We start from the raw sequence: 22,730 nt of genomic DNA on the forward strand, positions 1-22,730 counted from the left end.
TAGACAGCTCAGATTTGTTTTCTGCAAAAAAGCCCCGATCGCAAAAATGGCGATCAGGGCTTTTTTGCGGAAAAGCGCGTCTAGATTGGCACGGACGCTTTTCCGCAAAAAGTGCTTTTGCGGAAGAGCGTCCGTGCCAATATAGACGCTCTGTTCCGAAAATGCTTTTAACAGAAAACTTTTCCGTTAAAAGCATTCCCGGAAAATCATGCCAATCTAGACGCAGCCGTAGATGGTATCATGAGCTTTTGTAGGCACATCCCACTTCTTCAGATGACCCATTTTTTTTTTTCATACCAGCATTTTTGTACATGAAAAGTATGTTGGTCAGGGGTGCTTCCTTCCCCCCCCCAATCCTATTCCATCAACTGCACAAAATACAAAAAAGCAGAGACTACATCCTTTACTTTCCACCCCTAAATATTAAACTCCATGCATTCCAAGAACTTCCACTATGGGCTCTAGCCGTGGGAAATAAGGACAGCTTCCTTCTCACCCAGTCCCACATGCTATAGTTAAAAGCCTCTAAGTTTTCAGAGGAGGGAGAGGGTTTTATCATAGAAGACAAGCAATATAAAGATGCTTTTACATCTCTCTCATTCTTCAGGCAGAGGTGGCCATAGGATGTGTTAAGCAATCTTTATGTTTTCAGTTTGAGACCTTTCAGGAAACAAAAGCTTACGCTTTTGGTGGAATAATCATCCAGTCTTTTGAAAAACTTGTGTCTGCTGTCTATATTCAAAAAGAAATTTTTCACATTTCTTAATTTTAAATATGTGGCTTCTCTTTAAGCAAAAAATGCTAAGAGAAGACAGTGCCCCTTTGAGGATACAAAAATACTATCCTCACAAAAAATACCAAAGTCACAAAAGTTCACAGCTCCCAGTTAGGCACCTATATGGCATAGCTAGTTTTTCCAAGAATATTTAGCAACTGAAAACTGCTGCACTAGAAAGTGTTGGACCCTGTTTTCTGAAGGTTTGTTTCTCTCAAATTCAGCTAAAATAACTATAATGGGAATCCTCTTTCACAATAAAGAGTCTGTATTCTAGACAGGTTGGACTGCTGCCTCCGTATCAAACTCCGCATCACCAGAATTCACCACTAGTGATTATTTACAAACTGAGAAAGGGCAGTGGAGATCTTAGGAGCATTTAATAGAAAGGCACAGTAATATCTACAGCTTAACAACTCCACAGGAGCAAAGTTGAAAAAAAAAATACTAATTACCGGTAGCTTACACAAAGATTTAAAACAAGCCACCAAAGCCTGTTTTTATTTGTAGATTTTTTAATGCATTATTTCATAACTTTACCAAATAAAAACTTTCACAAGATTCAAATCCTTCATCTAGGAAATGGCATATCAAGTTTCCATGCCACACTATTATGCTACCCAGTAAAGTAGTAATACAAATAACTCCTGAAAATATCTGCTTTTAGTTAGGTTGGGACAGAGACCAAAGAAATAACAGCAATAAAAAATGTTCTGTATTCCACCATAAGCCAGAATCAAATAAAGGAACATACACATTTAAGTTTGGTAGAATTTTGTTCTTTTCAAAATTTATAACAAATCTCAACGCACACTGTGAATATGCAACTTTACAAAAGTTGTTCCTGGAGTAAGTAATTGAACATACATTTAGTGCTTAGGTAAGCTTTGCGTAGCAAGAGTCATGCACCTTTGAACATTCAAGGAGAAGGCTCAAGCTGTGGTCATTAAACATCCTTTGCCAAATGAAAGCCTCAGATGCAAATCTGCATGGTAGAGCTCTGCTTAATAAATATTAAGTGAAATTGCAGCGTGAATTCACTTTATGGAGTACATTGTATAGGCTTTTGTATACATAACTTTGTTTTTACATCACTTATGGTCTTGAATGCAAGGCCTCCATTCATATCTGGTCCTACCCCCCTCCAAAGCTGCAATCGCCATCAGACTTACTGGGTATTCAGTAACTCTAGGTTTTAGTTCACCAACACTAGTACCTGCATTTCTTAATATGATCTTTTCAGCAAAGCTGCAGATGGGGTCTTTAGGAAAAAATTGATTGAAATAAACATAAATATGAAAATCAGTTCATAGAACTATACATTTTGTCCATAGCAATATGGTTCTTAGGAATTAGGCTAAAATGTTTACACTCACACAGGATATACTATTGTTTAGTATTTCAGAGAAATCTGTACGCTGACAGCCGAAGTCTAAGCTATCTGTTCTCTGGTTAACTACTCAAAAGCCTGAGGATTGCAGTGGTTTTCAACAGCAATGAAGTCATCTGTTTCAGCAAGGGGATGAAATTGCACTATTTAAAACTTTGCTGTAAAATAGACTTACAACTGGAAAAACTTGCACCCCGTCTTTTGTCACTCTCTTTGACTTTATCTACATGTCAGATTTCATATCAAAGGCTGAATTTATGTGGGACTGCCATGAGATGTCCTGTACACTATAAATTTAACCATGAAAGTCCAATATTTGCCTTTGTTATCAAAGGCACACCATTTGAGTGACTATATACGAAAATATTCTTGGTTTATGGGGTAAGTTAAAATGTAAGTTTGTTTACATTAAGGGGTATTTTAGAAAAGAGCTATCAACAAGCCACCAAAAGCAATCTGCTACAGTATTATCAGACATATAGAAAAGCAGATTGATTTGAGGAAACAGTTGTCTGCTTCTAAATAAAAAAATACCACCTTTCAATGAAGTCAGCTGATTTCCTGGCATGGACAGACATCAGTCTGTCTTTTGCAAATATTCTGAAAATCTTCCAAAAGGACTACATTAAAACTTGGTTTCAGCTTACATGATTATAATTTTAAATAGGAAAAAACCAATGAAACTTTGTTAGTCAAATTCTCAGCAGTAAGGACCAAGTTTTGAAGTAAGGTTACCACTGCAGTGCTATCTTCAAGATGCAAAGTTAATTCCCACAGAAATCACCCTCACTCAAAAGTGCAAGGCATTAAAACAAGCATTTGTTAAGGAGTTAAAATTTTCCAACAATAAATTTTAATTGCCTATGTTAAACAAATAAGTGCTGATATATTAACATGGTTACATTAATGTAGTACTGTAGTCCAACACACTAGAGAGGATGATACCTAGTCATATTTTTAGTGATACAGAAAAGCAAGATTTGGATTTCCAGAAATTCTTCATGATCTGCAACATGGTTTTAGGAGATGCAACATGGTTTTAGGAGACCCTGGGTTGAGACAAGACAAATTTGCACATCACAATAAAAACTAAGTAGATAAATTTTTTATGTATACTATACAATGTGTATGTTGTGAAAAACAAATGACATTTCATAAAAAACATCTTGAGTGGGTATAAAGGATATGTCCAACAAAACAGCACTGGTATGGCTTTTGCACATTGTCCTACAGCAGTATGAACAATTAAGGAAGCCTCCAGTGCTACAGGTTTGGGGACATATCTTTGAAGCTGTTAATCAATCCACTTGTAGCTATTTTGAATAAAATGTTGGTACTAATTGCTACTGTATAATAAACTTACGCGACTACTAGTAGCTAATCACTGCCTATCCTTTAAAGACAAGATAGGAAAGGGACTACTAAGTTACAGTGCAGATACATCTTCTCTGAAAAAGGTTATTTATCAAATGGTAAAACTCATATTATACATTATGTACACAAGTTTGGATAGGTTAGTTATCTTGCTAGTGTAAGATACAGTAAGTACAGATTAGCAGTCAAGTTTGACCTACTGTGAAGCACTTACTGGGCTTCATCATTCAGTCTTAATTGATGTATATAATCAAATTAGTTGTACCTGCTGCTGAGGTTTATCATAAGAGGTTAAGGCTCACAGTCAGTCATTCCCTGGTTAGTAAAACAGTACTTCAAATAGGTTTCTCTCATGGATCATCTATAATGGCATTTGTTACAACCTTAAGAATTGCAAGCCAGACCGGACATTTTGTGTATAATCAGCGGTACAAAATAGTGATTTATAGCTGACTGAATGGAATGTTAAATTTAAGCCATTTTTACCTCCTAAATGTCAAGACAATTCACCTGATGAACTACAGTGTAGCGTCAGCAACAACACACACTGAATCACTTTCAATTGTTAGAATCTTGTTTCAGACCAAACTTTAAATCCTATCAGTCGGTCTAATTGCTTTCAGTCATACATACAAAAATAAGGAAGGATTTTCACATTAGGACAGACATCTATAAAAAAGGCATTTACTTCTCTCTCTATATATATATATATTATTTCCTTGCTATTAAGGTATACATTTATGATTTGATACTGTCCTCCTTTCCCATATTAACTTTTTACTTAAGAGACAGGTTATTCATTTGACTGTTTATTCAGTCTGTTCCCATGAAAAATATTCACACATTTTATTTTATCTTAATGGAAGATAAAGGAAAAAGTGGACTGTAATTGGCATATCATAAATGAATTACTAGCAAAAAGACATGTAAGAATGAACAGATTTAAAGTTTGTGATTTGGAAATTCTCTGAGTGTCCTGCTTTGACCACAATGGGGGGAAGAGGGAAGGGTGAGAATGTCAAATAAACTAACATGATTATGCAAAATTAAACTTGCACCAGTACACTTAAACCATCTAAACCTACCACACACACAATTAACATCTCTATAGCTATATCTCTTATGAGAAGATATCCGAATTTTCAAAATGGGTGAAGTTAATGGGAGCTGCAGGTGTACAGTGCCTACTGAGACAATCAGGCCCTTTGGCCATAGTTCATGGTCAAACAAGTCTGAGTTGAGCTTAATTTTTTCCTTGTTTTTCTGACTTTTAATTAGTCTTTGGTATGAGGCACTGAAAAGACAGACTAGTCTAATTTTACTTCAATGATCATTTCCCCCACAAGTTTTTATTATTACGAATACTACTACAACAATACAGAGATTTTTTCAGATGCATATTCTGATTAGAATATTATTTCACAAATGCTTGTGATGGGGCTGGATTGACACAAAGGAAATGTGTTCCAGTTTTCCTTAAGTGAATGAAAAACAAGATAGCCAAGACTCTTGTCTTCTTGGAGGCGTAATATTTCGGGGGAGTAGAGGAGACAATTCTGAATCCCTCCTTTCAAAAGAGTAGCTTATAGCCTTGTTAGCAAGTGGTTTTTAGTAGCGCTTTCTCTATTACTTTAATACCTGATCCAGCTAAATGGGGAATTTCAGATTCATATTGTGCCCATCCTCAGCTTTCTGATATCATGCAATTTATATTTTGGTAGCTTCTAGGTGTTACTTGTTCTATCTAGCAAGTTAGGTCCCCATCCAACCTACACCGTCTGCATAAAATGAAATTTATCTTTACTGAATTGACAAACTACAATATTATCTATCAATAGACACATCTTGTGTTAATCAATAGATCAGTGTATAATACAAGTTTCTATTCCTGATGTTGTGCAATGCAAATAACTAAGGTGTCCCTTCAATAAATCTGTGTTATATCATCACCTTAAGAGTTCAACAAAACAAGATTTTACATTCTTTCAATTAAAAATGTTAAATATTCCAAATGCATTAATGCCTGTCTAATTTCTTAGTAACTCCAAGTAGTTTTGAAGGTTGTCATCAGGGGAACCTCTAAAGGACAGCATAGGTTTTCATACATTTATTTCTCTATATTCCAAGTATCCCACAGAGCATTTCAACTTAAAAAGCTATACATTTATAAGATACTGAACAGAATGGGCTCCTGCCTTTGAATGTCAATAGGTACATAATTCAGATTACCATATATGAACATTGGAGATTGTTAAATACAAAAAAATAAAATAAAATAAAAAAACAGCTGCAAAAGCATACAGTTAATTAGACCAACTCAACAAGTGTCTATATGAAGTGTTTCACAAATCCTGGATATACAAGTTTGTTACTTTCAGCTGCAAAACTCTGAGCTCATAATTTCAGGCTGAGATTTTCCAAGGTACATAATCAGTTGTGCTTCTGATTGGCACATTCTGCTTTTTTAAAATGTAAAATTAATGGACAATTGCAAAAGGTTGTGCAAAACTATTATATTTACAAAAATGGCACAAGAGTGAATTCAACAGTCTATGCACATGCATACTTCATTCACGTCTTCAACAAAAGTGTGTTTTACACTACAGAACTGAAAAGAATACCAGCTTCAACAGGCAGTTGTAAGTAAGCACTAGGATCACAAGAGTTACATGAGAATGGGCAAATATTGCCCAAGTAAAAGTCTATTGTTAAAGCTGAAACAGGTTTAAGGCCATTCAAGTTCAACAGCAGATATACAAATTCATTCAGAGCCACGCTTTTGTTTTTATACTTGCTTTACCTTTGAGCAACTTGTGGTCTAAACCTCTATTATAGAGAACAAAACAGCAATCAAAACAGAAGAAAAAGCAACACAACAGGTAGTTATATTAAATACAAACATACTATGCTGAGGTTAAGATGAAATAAAGAAAGCGAAAACATTAAAAATTGTAAAACTTGCTATGTCACTTGCTGAAACCAGTCCTACTCTAGGAAATAGGCAATATGTACATTTTCAAGTAGATTACTTTACACTGCTCTAATCAAACCGGTCTTTTTTTTCCAGTGCATTGTTCTTAACTAATCCAAGTACTACACATTTTACTTTCAACAGTACTTCCTTACAATAGCAGCACATGCTACCACTACCTGCAAAGCTGTCAGTCTTAAATGACTTAGTGTAAGGAAAAAAAAAAAAGTGAGGAGTAACTATTCAGGAGAAAACGGGAATGAGAAGATTCTTGCAGTTCAGATGTGCTAGTCAGCCAGCCAGCTTGCTAGCAACAAGAGATGGTTTCCGCTGAGGAAGGTCCTGTGGAGTGGGAATGTGATCACCAGTCACTTCTGTCTTGTCCGAAGTTGCAGTTGGGAGCTGCTTGTTCTTCATCTTTGCTTTAGCCATGTTGTAATCCCCAGAATCAAAGTATTTTTGCTAAAAGACAAAAATATTTAATTGAAAAGTGTATCCGATACACATGAAATTACATTGGTTCAATAACTGAAGACAATTTAAAACTTCAGAAATAGGTAACTGATGAGTGGGAAGTTTAAAGCATTGCTTTAACAATGCTCTTAAGGACAAGAGTTAAAACTATTTTCTAAACCATTTGAAGCACAGCAGTGTTAGTAAACACTCCAAAGTAAACGTATGTTGAGAACATTAATACAGTAAAACTCCAGTGGTCTGGCGTCCAATGGTCCGGCACTCCTGATGGTCCAGCACTATCTGGAACCCAGAAGTGTTCCAGGCAGCCGGACAGTTGGAGCTGCTCTGCCTCCAGCTTCCCCGATTCAGCCGCTGCTGACTTGGGGAAGTCTGGGGCAGAGCAGCTGGGGTGCTGCAGGGTTGGTCCTGCAGCGCCGAGGGGCGCATCCCCCCACTCCACCCCACAACCCTCATAGCTTCCCCTTCCGATAGTCCGACATATCTGATAATCTGATAATCTGGCACCTTTAGGACCCAGGTTATCGGAAGTTTACTATACTGAAGTTAAGCATGGCAGGTGAAATGTTGATAAGGCTAACTGCAGATCTGTCCTGTTGCATATAAGCACTTTGCTACCAGCCATAATTTTCAAAAGAACAGAAAGGCTTCATTCGTTCGCTCTCAAGGACTTCAGACCAGAGCCTGAAAAGTGTGGTGAACTAAGCGAACTCCATAATTCAGAATAACGTACCTCCAACTACCAAAATATTTTAGAAAGTACAAAGGATAGAGAGCCTGCTCCAGGAATTTCAGAGCTGTGCTCTCTTAAAAAAGACAAACAAACAAAAAAAAACCACACACAGAGAACATTCTGCATATTTAACTAGACTTCACATCATGCAGTTAAATTAGTTATTGACACATTCACAGAAAATCCTTCATGAGTTGCATATATTGAGATTAAGGTTAAGATTTTGCCAAAGTTATTTTAGTGGAAGTCAGGGACAGGTCATGAGCAACAAAAATTCAAGTGAGCTGGTGACTTCCCTTTGACTTATCAATTAAAATCAGGAGTGTGATTTAAGCTGTCAGTATTCCTTTAAAAGTGAGACGTGTGGGTTTATTTTCGACAGATCTGCGTCTAGACTGCTGGTTTTTTCCGAAAAAGCTCAGTTTCGAAGAAAAGCGGTGGCTGTGTTTATGCTAATGAAGAGTAGGATATTTAAAACCCTGCTTCATTAGCAATTTTGACGTGCCTTATCTACATCTCTCTGTCAACAGAGGAATGCAGTCGAGACATAGCCTGAGAGTCTTAGGCCAGGTCTGCACACTTTGAAGTTTACTGGAAAACACTTCTATTAAAGTAGCAACAAAATAGCAACAAAGAGCCATCTTAACTGCTACGGGAGGAATCCACACAAAGGGGAACTCCTGTAGCAAAGAACTGTGTTGCAGCTGTTCCAGCTCTGTACAGAAAAAAGGACATATCCCAGAAGCTACTACTGCCCACCATTTTTGAGGGGGACCATTGACTACCAACACAACTTTACATTGGCTGGTAGGTGGAGGTTTAAAGATGGCTTAAAGTCACCTTGATATGTCGCTTCCAGTTGAGTTGCACAATAAACAGTAAAAGCTAGGATGTGAAGGTGCATGTATCAGCAGAGGTTGCAGAAGTTTACACAATACCTGGCATACATGACTGCTCATCTAACCACAGAGGACACTTTACATAGTGCCTCTCATGCAAACATACTGAACAATTTACAGATGGGTAAATGAAAGCACACAAAGGATAGATACTAGCCCCTCATCATTAGCCAACTCTGGAACAGAACGAAAGTGCTGACTCACTCCAAGCTACTCTATCATTACATAAGTGCGCTACAGCAAGGGTGGGGAACCTTTTTTGGGTTGGGAGCAGCTGACCCACAGAAAAATCATTCAGGGGCTAAGCGAGAAGCAAAAAAAGCCCCCAAAACAATATCAATAACTGACGTGGTCCCCAACTAGAAGAAGAAACTCCTCACATCCCCCTTGCACACCAGAGCCTAAGGGGCCCAGGCTAGTAGATTTTGTGTGTTCCAGCTCTGCAAGATGTTCTGCAAGGGGGTGGCAGGTGGGCAGTGGCATGGGCTCCCCAATGCTGGGGGGGAGGGAGGAGTGATCCAAGCCTTGGGGGCTGGATCCAGGGCCTGAGGTTCCCCACCCCTACTCTACAGGCTGGGGTATATATTTATTATCACAGTATCTGATGTCCACAGTATGTTGGCATGAATTTCAATGAAACATTATGGCCTTCATGTAGTTACTCAGAATTTGGGTGAATATTTTTTCAGAGTGGTCATTAGTTTTGGCAATCCTGAAGCAGAAGGAGGGATGGTAGAAGAGCAATTTGAAGCAGCTATCTCAGGGACCAAGTTCTGGCCCTAAACGTGAGGAAAAAAAGAGACATAGCAACAAGCATTCCATATGTACTTTTCCATACTATGTGACTTGTATCAGTCCATTTACAGAATAAAACTCACTCCTTTCTGAAGCCTCTTCCTCAAGAAATCTGAACCCCCAGGCTTTTGGCCTAGATGAGGATATCTTGCTTTCAACTTCGCTTCTTCAACTTTTTCTGGGCTGATCACCTTATCTTCCATTTCCTGAAACATATGCAATTAAAAAAAAATTTCTCAACACACCTGTGCCAGAACTCCCCCACTGAGCAATTCAACAGCACAATGATCTGCATCAGTCATCTGATGCCACAAACTATTAGTGAGGATTTGACTAGACACTGTTCAGCATTTTTCCAAAAGCTTTGAGCACAGCAACTATACAGTGTCTCTCCACAACCCTAAAATTAAATATACAACACAAAAAATAATTCCTGCTGTATCTTGCAGGACTCCAATTTTACAGCTAGTCTATTTTATACCACTAACAGCCAATATAGCCAATTTTGCAGAGCAAGTTTAATTACTCAAACTAAAGATGGTGGTACAAAAACTTTTGAAGTCTATATGAGTGCTAGTGGGAGCTTCTCTAAATGTCCTTACTACATCATATTAAAGCTTCACAAGAAAAGACCTGTTTAGATGTCAGCTATGTAACACTGGTGGCCAACCTGAGCCAGAGAAGAAGCCAGAACTGACACTGCCAGAGAGACAGTAATGAATCAGCAGCCCCGCCCCATCCCACCAGCTCCTCCTCTTGATCCCATCACCTTCCACCCTCCAGCAACCTGCACAATCAGCACCTCCTAAACATCACAATCAGGTGTTTTGCAGCAGGCAGGAGGATCTAGCAAGACAGGGGAGGAGCAAGGGAACAGCAGATTCAAAAAGGGAGAGGGGAGAGCTGGGGTTTGAGCACTGAGCACCCCCTGGGACATGAGAAAGTTGGTGCCCAAAGGCAACAACATCCCCTCCAGTCAGGGGTGCCCAACCTCCCCTCATCCCAGACTCCAACCCTGTCCCCCAAGATACCACCTCTTCCCACAAACACCCACCCCAGCTCTGCTTCCACTCCAGCCCCTCCCTGCCACCTCCTCCATCCTCCAGGAGCTTCCAGCTGTTCAGTGTTCCAGAGGTGCTGGGAGAGCAAGGGAGTAGTAGATCAGTGGGGCCACCAGCTGGCAAAATGCACAGCTGGGGGGGGAGGGGCAGCAGGGGGCTGCTTGGTTGCCAGTAGGTGTCCATGGAGTCAGCGCCTATGTTGATGCCTGTAGCTCCAGCCCCAAAGTTGACACCTGTGCGCAGAGCTGCATATTAACTTCGGAAGAGTCATATGGGGCCCCAAAGCCACAGGTTGGCCACCACTGCTATGGAGCATGGAGCCCACACCGCATATAAATAAGAATATCACAGCTCTGAAACCTTGCCTGTCATCAGAGTCAGGAAATTATAGCACATACAGATTGCCTCTGAATTTGCAGGAACTTGTGAGGAAAGACTTTGGATTCTTCACAGAAAATCCAGTGACAGAATAAGCACACCAAGGAGGAGCTCTTGAACCAGTGCATTTCAATACATTAACAAACAAGAAAGCAGCATATGGAAGACCTATCAAGTCATTTAATCCACTTCTCTGCCAAGGCAATGTTCCAGGACTTATGTTTTGTTTAGTTTAAAAGTCCCATGAAGTTGCACTGAACAGTGGTCTCATTTAGAAATTGTACAGCTCAAGATCTCTTTTCACATATACAAAAGGAAAAACTATGTAGCACTTTAAAGACTAACAAGATGGTTTAATAGGTGATGAGCTTTCGTGGGCCAGACCCACTTCCCAACAATTCTGTGAGGCTGTCAGACTAGCTCAGGCTAAAGACATAGGCCAATTCACTTGTGTATGAATATCAAAGGAACTAAATGGCAATTCACTTGTGAGTTTACAGATCAAAGGAAGTGTTAACTGTATCATTTTTACTATTACATTACCTTTACATTATACTTACATGTGTTAATGTACAAGTATATTCAGGGTGTTAGAACTCCATGAAAACTAATGGAATGTTACTTGGACAGTTTTCAAGTACCTATACTCCTATTATAATGTAACAGCAAACATTTACACTAGGCATATCACTGTAAGTGAAAATGCTAATTATTCAAAGCAACTTGCCATTATGTAAGTAAAACCATTTAGATTATTGTCCAGAGAAAAAGCTTTACAAGTACTAATTTAAAGGATGATCATATGTGTCTAGATTATTTGGATTCTAACAGGGTAGAATAACTAAAGAAAAGAATGGAGATCCCCAAAGTTTCTCTGGATAGTCCTGAAAACACTTTTGGGAAACTGGCAAATCACTACACTCCTGCTATAATTTTGGATTTACAAAAAACCCTGACACACACATTTTACCTCCTTTAGCCTCTCAAAAGCTCATTTCTTGTTCTTAGCAAATAAAACTTTAGATAATTTATTAGAGAACTGGTTGACAGTGTTACCTTTGGTGTGAGATCCAGAGTACATATTGATCTTAGGGCAAGAACCTGGTCCTTTGGGATTAGGAGAAACCTAAGGTAAAGTAATTTTTGGATTATGTGAACGTCACCACCAAATTCAGGTTTGTCTTGGCAGCAAGATGAGCTGGAGAGACAAAGGGGACTTTTGGCTACTTCCTTGACAATACTGATAGTGATCCAGGAATTCACGTTACTGGGTTGGTGAAATCTAATGATAAAATATACCACAAATTTGAGGTGCTTGCCCTGATTTCTGACAGTCTGATCTAATATTAGAACTAACAGTTATGAGCCACTCCAGATAGCATGACAAGTGCACCCTATCACACTAGTTCACTACGTGTCTATAAAAAGAAGTGTGACACTGAATAGAACACAACACCAAAGCTTCGTACAAAACCATGCTTTCCCCCCCCCCCCAGGAAATCTTCCATGCAAGTTCTGATGAACTCTGACAATGAATAGCTTGAAAGTGCTGGTTATTGTAGCTATAGATCCAGGGTCACCAAAAGGTCGATCGCGAGGCCTCAACCAGTCGATCGCGAGGCGTCCTGTCCGCCCCGCCCCCATTTCCCTCCCACCCCCAAGAAGCCCCACTACCTACCTAAAGTGAAAATGGAGGTAGTGTCGGCTTCCCGGGGATGGACAGAAGTCCCGCAGCTTAGCGCCACTTCCAACAATTCAGGAAGTGCACTAGCTGTACTGCGGGAAGGAGCATCAGCTCCCTGCACCGCACAGGAGGGGTGTCAGCCCCAGGGGAGGCGCATGCGGGGGGGGCGTGTCAGTCGCAGGGGGGGGCGCACGCAGGGCTTCCCTGCATGAGGAGGGGGGTCGGCCCCGGGGCAGGCACTTGCTTGTTTCCCTCGGGGGGAGGGAGGTGGAATCCTGGAAGGAGGGAGATGCAGGGGACTCTCTGCCTCCACTAGCACCCCACTCCCTGCTCCCCAGCCCCCACTCCGCAGCCACAGAACTCTGTCCCAACTCCCCTGTTCCCAGCTACAGAATGCTGTCCCCACTCCCCTGTCCCAAGAACTCGGTCCCCACTCCCCTGTCCCCAGCCACAGAGCGCTGTCCCCAATCCCATCCCCACTCCCCGAACACTGTCCCCACTCCCGTCCCCAGCCCCCAGCCACAGAACTCTGTCCCCTCTCCTGTCCCCACTCCTCTGTTCCCAGCTACAGAACTCTGTCCTTATTCACATCCCCACTCCCCGAACTCTGTCCCCCCGGCACCCTGTCCCCAGCTGCAGAAACCTGTCCCCACTGGCACCCTGTCCCCACTCCCGTCCCCAGCCACAGAACTCTGTCTCCACAAAATGTATAGTTATAAATGTTTCATTTTAGATTTAATTAGCATGAATAAAAAACAGACCATTTATTTCATAACTATAAACACGTGGTTTTAATTTTATATATTGCATAATTTGAAAATAAACTGTTTATCAGAGTGTGTAAGTAAGGGCTGGGGATGGACAGGAGGAGAATAGAGAGGGCGGGGCTTCAAGGAAGGGGCAGAGTGGTAGATCTTCACCTGTTCTGAGATTTTAAAAGTGATGTTGGGTGTAAAAAGGTTGGAGACCACTGCTATAGATAGATGATGTTTAGTAAATGTAATGCTCATGTTTTACCTTTACTCAAGAAGAGCCAGCAAAGAGAACTTTTAAAGCAAATATGACTCCAATCTAAAATGCACACAGCTCTCCAGGAGCTGGTATGTAACCGTAATGGAAACTGATAATCTGATGTTTATCGGTTTAGCAGAATGCTAGGCTGGAACAGCTGCCCCAGGCCCGCTGTGGGCAGGGGCTGCTCCAGATAACTAAGTTAGCCCCTATCCACAGAGGGACCTCCGTGGGGCTGGAGCAGCCACCTGCCCGTGGCAGGCGGGAAGCTGCTTTAGCCCCATCCAGTTAACTGCTTATCTTTTCAAATCCCTACATGCTAGCATATTACCAGGAACTTTAAAAAAAAAAAAAAGTGTAGAATTTGCACTTTGGCAAAAGTAATTAAGTGTATTAACACCTGAACAGGATGCAGAACATGGTTGTCTACTAGTAATCGGAACAGAAGAGACTCCTACATCAATGGCATTAGTGAATTCTGGGAAAGGACACAATCTTTAGACATGTTACAAGAAGTGGCATCCAAACACATCTTTGACAAATGATTTATTTGGGAGAAGAACATGCACAACTGATAGGCAACCATAAGGAAGCATACAAAGCCTCTAAGAATTAGTTCTACAACTCTTCATTAAGAAGGCTAAGCCAAGATGGTTAGCAGACAACAGAACTTTGGAGGACAAATGAGATTGCATAGCTCCCAGCTCCCTAGCAGGACTAAAAGACGACCTAAATATGTATATGTACAGTTTCTTCTAAAATTATAATCCAAAGAAATAACTATCAGTTCTTCTCAAATTATATTCTGTGACCAACAGGAATACCAGAAGAAAATATCAAGGAGAATGCTCTAAAAGGGAGATTTTACAAAAATAACAATCTGAAGCCCAAGAAATTAAACCCAAGGTAATAACTGGTTTTGCCGTTTCAACATTGGAGTAAACTGCAGCTTCTCAGGGGAGGCTTTGTGGACATATGAAGCTCTAAAGCAAGACAAAGTGAAATGACACAGCCCATTATCATTCTTTGGTAATGACAGGTATTGTGATTGGGTACCCTCCTTTCCCGCTTGCAAATTTTACACTAAAGACAAGAAACTCTGGTCTGGCTGTAACTGAAGTTTCAATATTGTTTTAGCCCTTATTTAATATTTTTCACCTCTCCAATAAGCATAAAGGTTTCCAAAACTTCTCTTTCAAATAGAAAAAGTTCTGACAATTTAACCCCTGCCCAGTTCAGATTTGTTATCAGGCAGTATCCAAATACAAGAGTTATTTGAAAGTCAGATTTTCACAGAAGATAGTGTTATAAAATAAAAAGGTTATAATCTAAAGAGTTGTCCAAGTTTCTGTTCTAATAGTTTACCACGTTAGGGCTTAGTTCTGTGCCTCCGCAGTTTTGTAGGAATTTTTTCCTCTAGATTGGGGTGGGCAAAAGGGCCTCCATGGGCCAGATCTGGCTCCCCCGCCCCAAGGCCAACCAACTGACTCAGCCCTGTGCACCAGAGGGTAGGGAGTCAGACTTCACACACTCCCTTCTGCCCCCAGGCCCATCAGGGCCTGGGGCTCGGGGAAAAGCATGCAAAGCCTCCTCCTGTCCTGCTCCCCCCCACTTCAAAGAGTGCACGGCACTTAGAAGCATCGCGTGCTTCCCCCCACCCCCAAACCCTTATTGGCTAGGGGCGGTGCAAGTGCATGAAGTCTCCTTCCACCCTGTTAACGGCATGGCACTTCTAAACACCGCATGCTCCTTGCGGGATGGGGGCAGGGTGGGATGAGATTTCACATGCTCTCCTGACCCCCAAGCCAATCAGGCCTTGGGGGGCAGGGGAGTGCGCAAAGTCTCCTCCCACCCTGCAAAGGCTTGGCATTTAAAGTCAACTGCCAGCTGCCGATCAGTTGGTGGTTAACTAAGAGCAGTGCTCCCTTGCAGGGGGCAAGCAGGGGGAATTCATGAAATCTCTTTCTACCACCAGGGGCACGGGCACGGACACGGGCACCTAAAGGGAGGGATCAAAGACTTCACCCGCTTCCTCATGCTCAGACCAATCAGGGTGTGTGGGTGGGGAAGCATCCTGGCTTTGCCCCTTCTGCCTGAGGCCCCACCCCTTCCGGAGCAAACCAGGGCCACTTCAAAAATTTCTGAAGTAGCCCCCAGTCAAAAATTATTGCCCACCTCTGCTCTAGATGCATAACTTTGGTAAGTGATGCAGAGGTACTACTTTCTTGCAATAACATTTTGATAATCTAGTCTAAAATAGCCAATATTACCCAGGGAAAATGTTTCTAACTGTTTTATTCAATATTTCTCATTTCCTGCTACATAAGAGAGCATTTGATTTGCCTGTGGAAATACCAGTGATGACTGTGCAAACTGCTTTCCTGTCTTGTCACAGGGTTCCTGCATTTATTCCTAGCACATAACATCAGTGAAAGATTGAACAAAGACGTGAGAATGCACAGATTTTAAAGCAAGAAACCCTGAAAAAATTAATATACTCTTAGTTGACTTTTGAGAAGGGAGCTGGGCAAGATCTTCTTGGCTCCCAAATGAAACAAGTTGAGGGTGCAAAATAAAAGTGCCAGTTAATAAAATCTAATCTGCAGTTTACTAAATATTAAGTCCAGTAGCACAACTTTGTAAAAATGACACATACAGCATCCTAACAGCACGCAAATCAAATGTGTTCAATTTTAATACAAAGTTTGTTCTTTTAAATCTCTCTTACTTAGACCATTAGGCTAGATTGGATCCATTTCAAATCAATTTCACACTGGAACTACTGCACCAGAACAATGATACATTATTTGCTGAAAAAAAAAATCCTTACATGTTTAAACTTTGAGGTCTTCATACTGATATTTGGTTAGTATCAAAGTTTTCAGCATGAATCAATTGCTTGAACTAAAATACTACGAAGGAAATCATATAAGCTATATTGTTGCATAATTTAGTATTTAAGAATACTCACATATACAGAGCTATTGTGACAGTGATGCACATTCCAAAGTGTGTTGTGTGTTATCCTACATTTTTGGCTAGTAACACTATCCCTTCAATAGTTTTTTTACAAATGTTTGAGCTATTGAAGACAAAATAAAACAATAAGCTACATGCTTGTAATAAGTTTGAACTAGTACGGTCTTCATTAAGATATTTCAATTAGTCAGCATGAGCCCAAAACCCTACCTTTACAACCAGTTCAGCTCAGACACAAGAAAATGGGTAGATGACTGCAAAGCTTTGGGCCATGGCTACACTCTACAGCCTATAATGACATAGCTATACTGCTGTCAAGCCTCCCATGAAGCTGCTCAATGGCAATGAGGGAATTCACCCTCCTGTTGGCAATATTAAATCACTCCCAGCAAGAGGCAATAGCTATGTTGACGGGAGAGTGTCTCCTGCCAATACAGGGCTGTCCACACCAACATATTTGACAGTATAACTGAAGTGGCTCAGGGCTATGTTTTTTTCACACCTCTTTGCAAGATAAGTTGTACCAAATTTGGATGACATATATTTGGTTTACATACTATCATCCAAGTTTAAACAGGGGTAAAAAAGTCACAGCACTTCAGCACAAGAGAAGTGATTCCGTAACTTAAGTCCAGCTAGGAAGACTTTTAAAATAACAATGTCCCAGTATTGTTTGCAATGCAGTCCATATAACAATAACACAAGTGTAAAAAAGAAAAGATTTCTCATGATCCAAACCAAGAAAAAAAAGGCTGCATAGAGTGAAAGCTATATTCCAGTTTTCAAAGTTCGAGATACTATAAACAACAAATAATGTGTTAAAGCTGCCAATTGCTTCTTTAAAATGGCTATTCTCAATAATGACAGGGCATAAGTATGGTACAGCAGTTTTGTTTTGGAAGCTCTCCATTCTCTATGGCTTACAGGAAAAGGTGACATTCTCAAGTGGCTTGCTGCTCCTTAAACCATTCAGAAATAAGGATGCTGATAAAATGGTGGTTAGTGTCCGCCTACCAAAACTGCACGTGAAGAATCTAAAACCCTTCACACTCCTAACACAGACAAGTACAGGGACTAGCTGGGGGAGAGGGAAAGGCCCAAGGACCGGCACAATGGGGCGACGGAAAGTGTTCGTTCCCGAAGCTTCAGGCATATCAGTGATTCATTGGTCAGGAGAATAAAATTCCTCATGAAAAAACGTGCAAAGGTCAATCTCTTAATATCATTCTTCACCCCTCAGCTATATTCAGCTATGGAGCCGGGGCCTGCACCCACCTCTGCCCCGCGCATTCACACATCTCAGCAACACCTCCCAACAGTGCTCAGCCCGGGGACAAGCACCCTGATGTTGCAGGGGGCCGCAGCGCTCCACTGCAGGAGCCAGGGCCCGGGGCCGCGCGACACCCCCGCTTCCTGCGGGGAAGCAACCCCGAGCTGTGAGCTCGCGCACGCCCGCTCCCGGACCACCCCCCCCCCCCCGCCGGCGGTAACGCGCCCACGCAGAGACAATCCCCACCGCTCAGGGAATCCGGCCTGCTGTGCCGCGGCGGACCCCGCGCTTGCGGGGCTCCCCTCAGCCCTGGAGCAAAGCGGCCTCGCAGAGGCGACGGGCAGCTCAGGCCCGGGGCGCCGCGCCCCAGCAGAATCAGCGGCCCTCGCGAGTTGAGAGACGGCAGCGCCAGCCGCCAGAGACGAAGCCCGCTGCCAGGCCAACCGGATGCAGCCGACCCGGGCCCCGAACCGACATAACTCCGGAGAGCGGCCGCCTCCCCCACGTGCCCTGAGGAGGCACGACCCGGCCGCCCACCTTCTGCTCCTCGGCCGAGGCGGGCTCCGGGCTCTCGGCGGACATCGCGCCCCCCCGCAGCAGCTGCTAGAGAAGGAGACGGGAGGGATTCGGGACGCGCAGCCGCCTCCGTCCTTCGCTGCAACCAGCGCCGCCGCACACACCGATCGCCTCCCGCACAAGATGGCCGCCGCGCTCACGACGGCGAGCCGGCGGGATCAGACTTCCTCCGCACTCCCCCTCCCCAGCCAACCCGCTTCTCAACCTGAGGTAAGAGAGCGAATAAGCAGAAAAGAACTGTGCAATTTCCGGCCTCACTCTTTACGCCAACGTCCGACTTTTGAACGTCATATCCGCCCCCTTTGCAGATGCATACTGGGAGTTGTAGTTTAGTCTTTGTCTGGTCTACCTCTTTAGGATGGCTCCAATTTACTCCGTGATTGGGCCATTTCGAGGGAAGAGAGCGAGGGAGACCTGCGTTAGGACAGGGGGTGTCCACATTAGTGCCAGTTAGGAAGCCTCCCCTGCCTTTAACGAACAGCATCCTTGCTAGCGTGACCATATTTCCCAAAGGGAAAATGGATCAGTGCCCGAGTCACTTGCCCATGTTCTCCCCTCCTTCCCCGCAGCACATGAGGCCGCTGGCCTATGCCTTGCTCCTCTTCCCCGACTCCCGGCACGGGCTAACTCAAGTCACTGGCCTGAGCTAAACCTCCTTCCCCAACAGGCAGGGCTCTCATCAGGACCCTACCTGTTACCCATGTCCATGTGTGGTCACTCCTGTGCGTTGCTGCCTCTTCACCCTAGCGTTGTCCAATACTTTCACAACAGCTATCAAACATGGCAGGGAAGGGAAATTAGTTGAGCCAAAAAAAAAAAATGCAGCAGTGAAGGAACGTCCCAAGTGGCCTTCCGTCTGAGAAAAAACAGAAAATAACCGGACATTTTACATGCCCTACATTCATCCTCGGGGCTAGCATCAACAATTCATAGAATCATAGAGCTGGAAGAGACCTCAGAAGGTCATCAAGTCCAGCCTCCAGGACCAATCTCAACTAAATCAACCAGGCCAGGGCTCTGTCAATCCGAAATTTAAACATCTTGCAATTATCCAAGCCCTGCCTGTCCCTACTGCCTGGCAGGCATTGCTCACAAATCCTACATGCCCAGGTGCTCAAGGCATGAGGTCTGAGCAGGAGTTTGGGTGTGGGAGCGGGCTCAGGGCTAGGGCAGAAGGTTGCAGTATGGAGCACTTACCTAGCATTTTGCGTCTAGCAAGGTCCCAGCATGAGCAGAGGCTTCTGCTCAGGCTAATGCAGAGAGTTCAACCTCAACAGCTCACACTCCCTCTAAAAATGTGGATGGAGTACCAGAGAGAAAACACCACAGTAAATGTTGCTGTAACACTGATTATATTATAAACACACATTTTCCCTGGTTGATTATTGATAGGGTTGCTAACTCTCCCAACCAGTTGAACGAGATGCCCTTTGTGGCAATGACATTCAGTCCATCCAGTCTTGGAGAGTTTGTGAGCCTAATTATTGGTGCTTGTATTTTTGCTAACAGATGTGCTAGTTATTAAGATAAAACACATGGGCCATGTCTACACTGGTGGCTTTTTGCACAAGAACATCTTGCGCAAGGGTTCTTGTGCAAGAAGTCTTGCACAAGAAAAAGTCCACACCGCCATGCGTGCGCTGTGCTTTGCACAAGAGCTCCCATGGCAGTGTGGACACTCTTGCACAAGAAAGCTCTGATGGCCATTTTAGTCATAGGGCTCTCTTGCGCAAGAAATTCCTGCCGAGTGTTCACATTGCCCTCATGCGCAAGAGCTACTGTGCAAGAGAGATTACACCTTATAAAAAAGAGCATAATTCTTGCGCAAGCAGTCCTGTCTTATCATGCTGTACTGTAAATTTACTTGCGCACGAGCAGGTTTGCATTGTAGACTCTCTGCGGATTCTTGCTCAAGAACGGCCATACTTGCGCAATAACCCGCCAGTGTAGACATAGCCATGGATTGAGCTAAGATGGTGTGGGATGTGGCATTCCCAGGATTGCATACCGCTTGAGAATGTGAGAAATCTGAAGCTGTGAAAAAAGCACTTTTATTAAAATAGTGAACTTTTGAATAGAATCTTTTCAGTATTCTCTCCAACTTCTCTTGCCAATTCTGACAAATGTATAGTGAGTATGGCTATTTTGGCTGCTACGTTAAGAGGTCTTGCTGAAGGATCCACTCAAGATCAGAGCAGTGCAACTAAAGTAAGAGTAAGAACAATCCCTAGCCTGATGTGCTTACAACAGGAATGGGGAACTTTTTTGGGGTCAGGGCCACACACAAGTGAGAAGCAAAAGAAAAAACCCCACCAACCCCTCACTGACATGACACCCAACTGACATAAGCAACCTGCTCCAGCCCCACAGTGGGAAGCAGAAGGCTGGAGTGCCAGCGCAGGCTCCCCAGTGGGCTTTAGGTTCCCCACCCTTGGCTTACAGTCTAATGCAGTGGTCCTCAAAGTATGGTCTGCAGATTACTAGTGGTACTCCAGCCTTGACCCCCTATAGGGTTGGAGCACCAGTGCTGCAGGGATCCAACTCATAAGGGGAAGAAGACACTTCATGTGCTGCCACTGCCCTTCCCTCCCATGGCTAGAGGAATAGAGGCTTTCCCCCACTGCTCCCTTTGGATGGAATCCTGGGGGCAGCAGAGATCACTGAGCCAGGTAAACATCCCCTATCTCTCTTAGACAGCCATTCCATTGAGACCCTCCCTTCCACCCAGACCCCACACCTCCAGCCTGATCCTGCACCCCCCTCCCAGCCAGACATCATCCCTCCACCCTCTTCTGCACCCATTTTATCATGATGGACAGTTGGCTGGTGTTCCATGGAAAGGTTTGCATTGAGTGGGACAGGCTGCAGGCCAAAAAGTTTAGGAACCACTGATCTAATGTAAAGTATAGTGATGAGTTTGATATGGGAGCTGGAATTGAGACTAAATCAAACTCATCCTCTCATAAAGGCAGTGCCCAATATATTAGATAGGAGATCTAATCTCTGCTGATCTGGGTTTTTAATCCCTGCTGAGCTGGGTAGGATTTAAACTGGAAATTTACAAGCTCTATGGCTCATCAGCAGAAGCCTGAGGTAGCTAGTCTCCTGTAAACATTACTATAATACCTTTAGCCACACAAGTTTGAGGGGAGAATGGACCTGTCCTCTATGATGTTTCCAACTCTGTGGGATTATCATCAGTGTGTAAAATATGCCATTTTAAAGAACCTGGAAGATTTGTGATCTTTGGTTGTTGGTCTGTTTGGTTTTTACCTTTAAAAACCCAAGAATTTCAGCTTTGCTCATTTAAGATGAACAGAAGATTTCTCTCATGTTTTTGCTTCGAGGCCTCTGGATGCATCTTACACTTCAGCTGACTGGCAAGACTTAAAAAGTCTTCCTTTCTTCAGAACATTCTAATAATCTGACTAAAATGCTGGCCTGTTCCCTCTCTACTTCAGTCATCTTGGTTCTTGAAGTAATAATTTCAAAATTCTGTCAATAATCAGAAAGTTCCAAGGTAGACGATAGCAGACTTTCTGATGTAAAGAAAATGTAAAATGATACACAAGCTTTCATCATAAGAGCCTAAGATTGATGTTTCTCTTAGCAATTCATCTTTAAAATCCTCTTGAAGTTTCAAGTAAAAAGGGTGTCTTTCCACCCCCACTTTTATTAAGGCTAGGGCTACAATGCCGCTGTTTTTCGGAAGATATGCAAATCACACTCACATTTGCATATCTTCTTCCAGTTCTTTTTGCGGAAGAAGTTTTGCTGATTAAAAGCCTCGTGTAGATGGGGCCATTTGTCGGAAAAAAACCTTCTTTTTCAAGATCCCCTATTCCTCAAAAATCTAGGTTTGCAGGATGTAGCCGTTAACTGTTGTAAATTTTGCTGTAGTAGATATAAAAAGCAGTTATGTTTTTACTAAATAATGGTAGCATTTATATGCTGAGTAAATGATTCTTTTAAATATCATTACAAAACCCATAGGTTGAAAGATAGTATATAGGCATGCAGTTATATTGTAAATTTTGTAAAAAAGCTTGAAGCAGCAGTTTTCCTTTTTTTGAAGAACCTCTATCTGTGATCTTTTATTTTCAGAGAGAGGCAATGGGGAAGAGATATTTAATAACTGATGCCTTGATTACTTTTGCAAACTTTAGATATATAATTAAGCATGTCTGAAAATGCAACATGGAAGCTGATGTGAGTTGGACTGTGGTGTTTTTGCTATTCTGCTGCTTATGTGGTGGAGCAAGCACAGTTGGTGATTTTTAGGTTCTACACTTTTCAGCGTAAACAAAGTTACACAGAAGTATAAAAAGAATAAAACTTTGTATGCACAAGCACAGTTGTT

The 22,730-nt window shown here is 42.5% G+C and overlaps 1 protein-coding gene across 1 annotated transcript; it reads right to left on the reverse strand.

Moving 5' to 3' along the window:
• Positions 1 to 1,538: 1,538 nt before the first annotated feature.
• Positions 1,539 to 18,581, reverse strand: ARPP19 (cAMP regulated phosphoprotein 19). The gene is made up of 3 exons (XM_006118516.4): positions 18,332 to 18,581; positions 9,495 to 9,617; positions 1,539 to 6,972 (listed from the first exon to the last, which is right to left on the reverse strand). Exons 1-3 carry the CDS (start codon positions 18,374 to 18,376, stop codon positions 6,802 to 6,804), a joined length of 339 nt encoding a protein of 112 aa, XP_006118578.1. The 5' UTR covers positions 18,377 to 18,581; the 3' UTR covers positions 1,539 to 6,801.
• Positions 18,582 to 22,730: the final 4,149 nt, after the last annotated feature.

The sequence above is a fragment of the Pelodiscus sinensis genome, chromosome 14 (assembly GCF_049634645.1).
Source record: "Pelodiscus sinensis isolate JC-2024 chromosome 14, ASM4963464v1, whole genome shotgun sequence".
Classification (NCBI taxonomy): Eukaryota; Metazoa; Chordata; order Testudines; family Trionychidae; genus Pelodiscus; species Pelodiscus sinensis.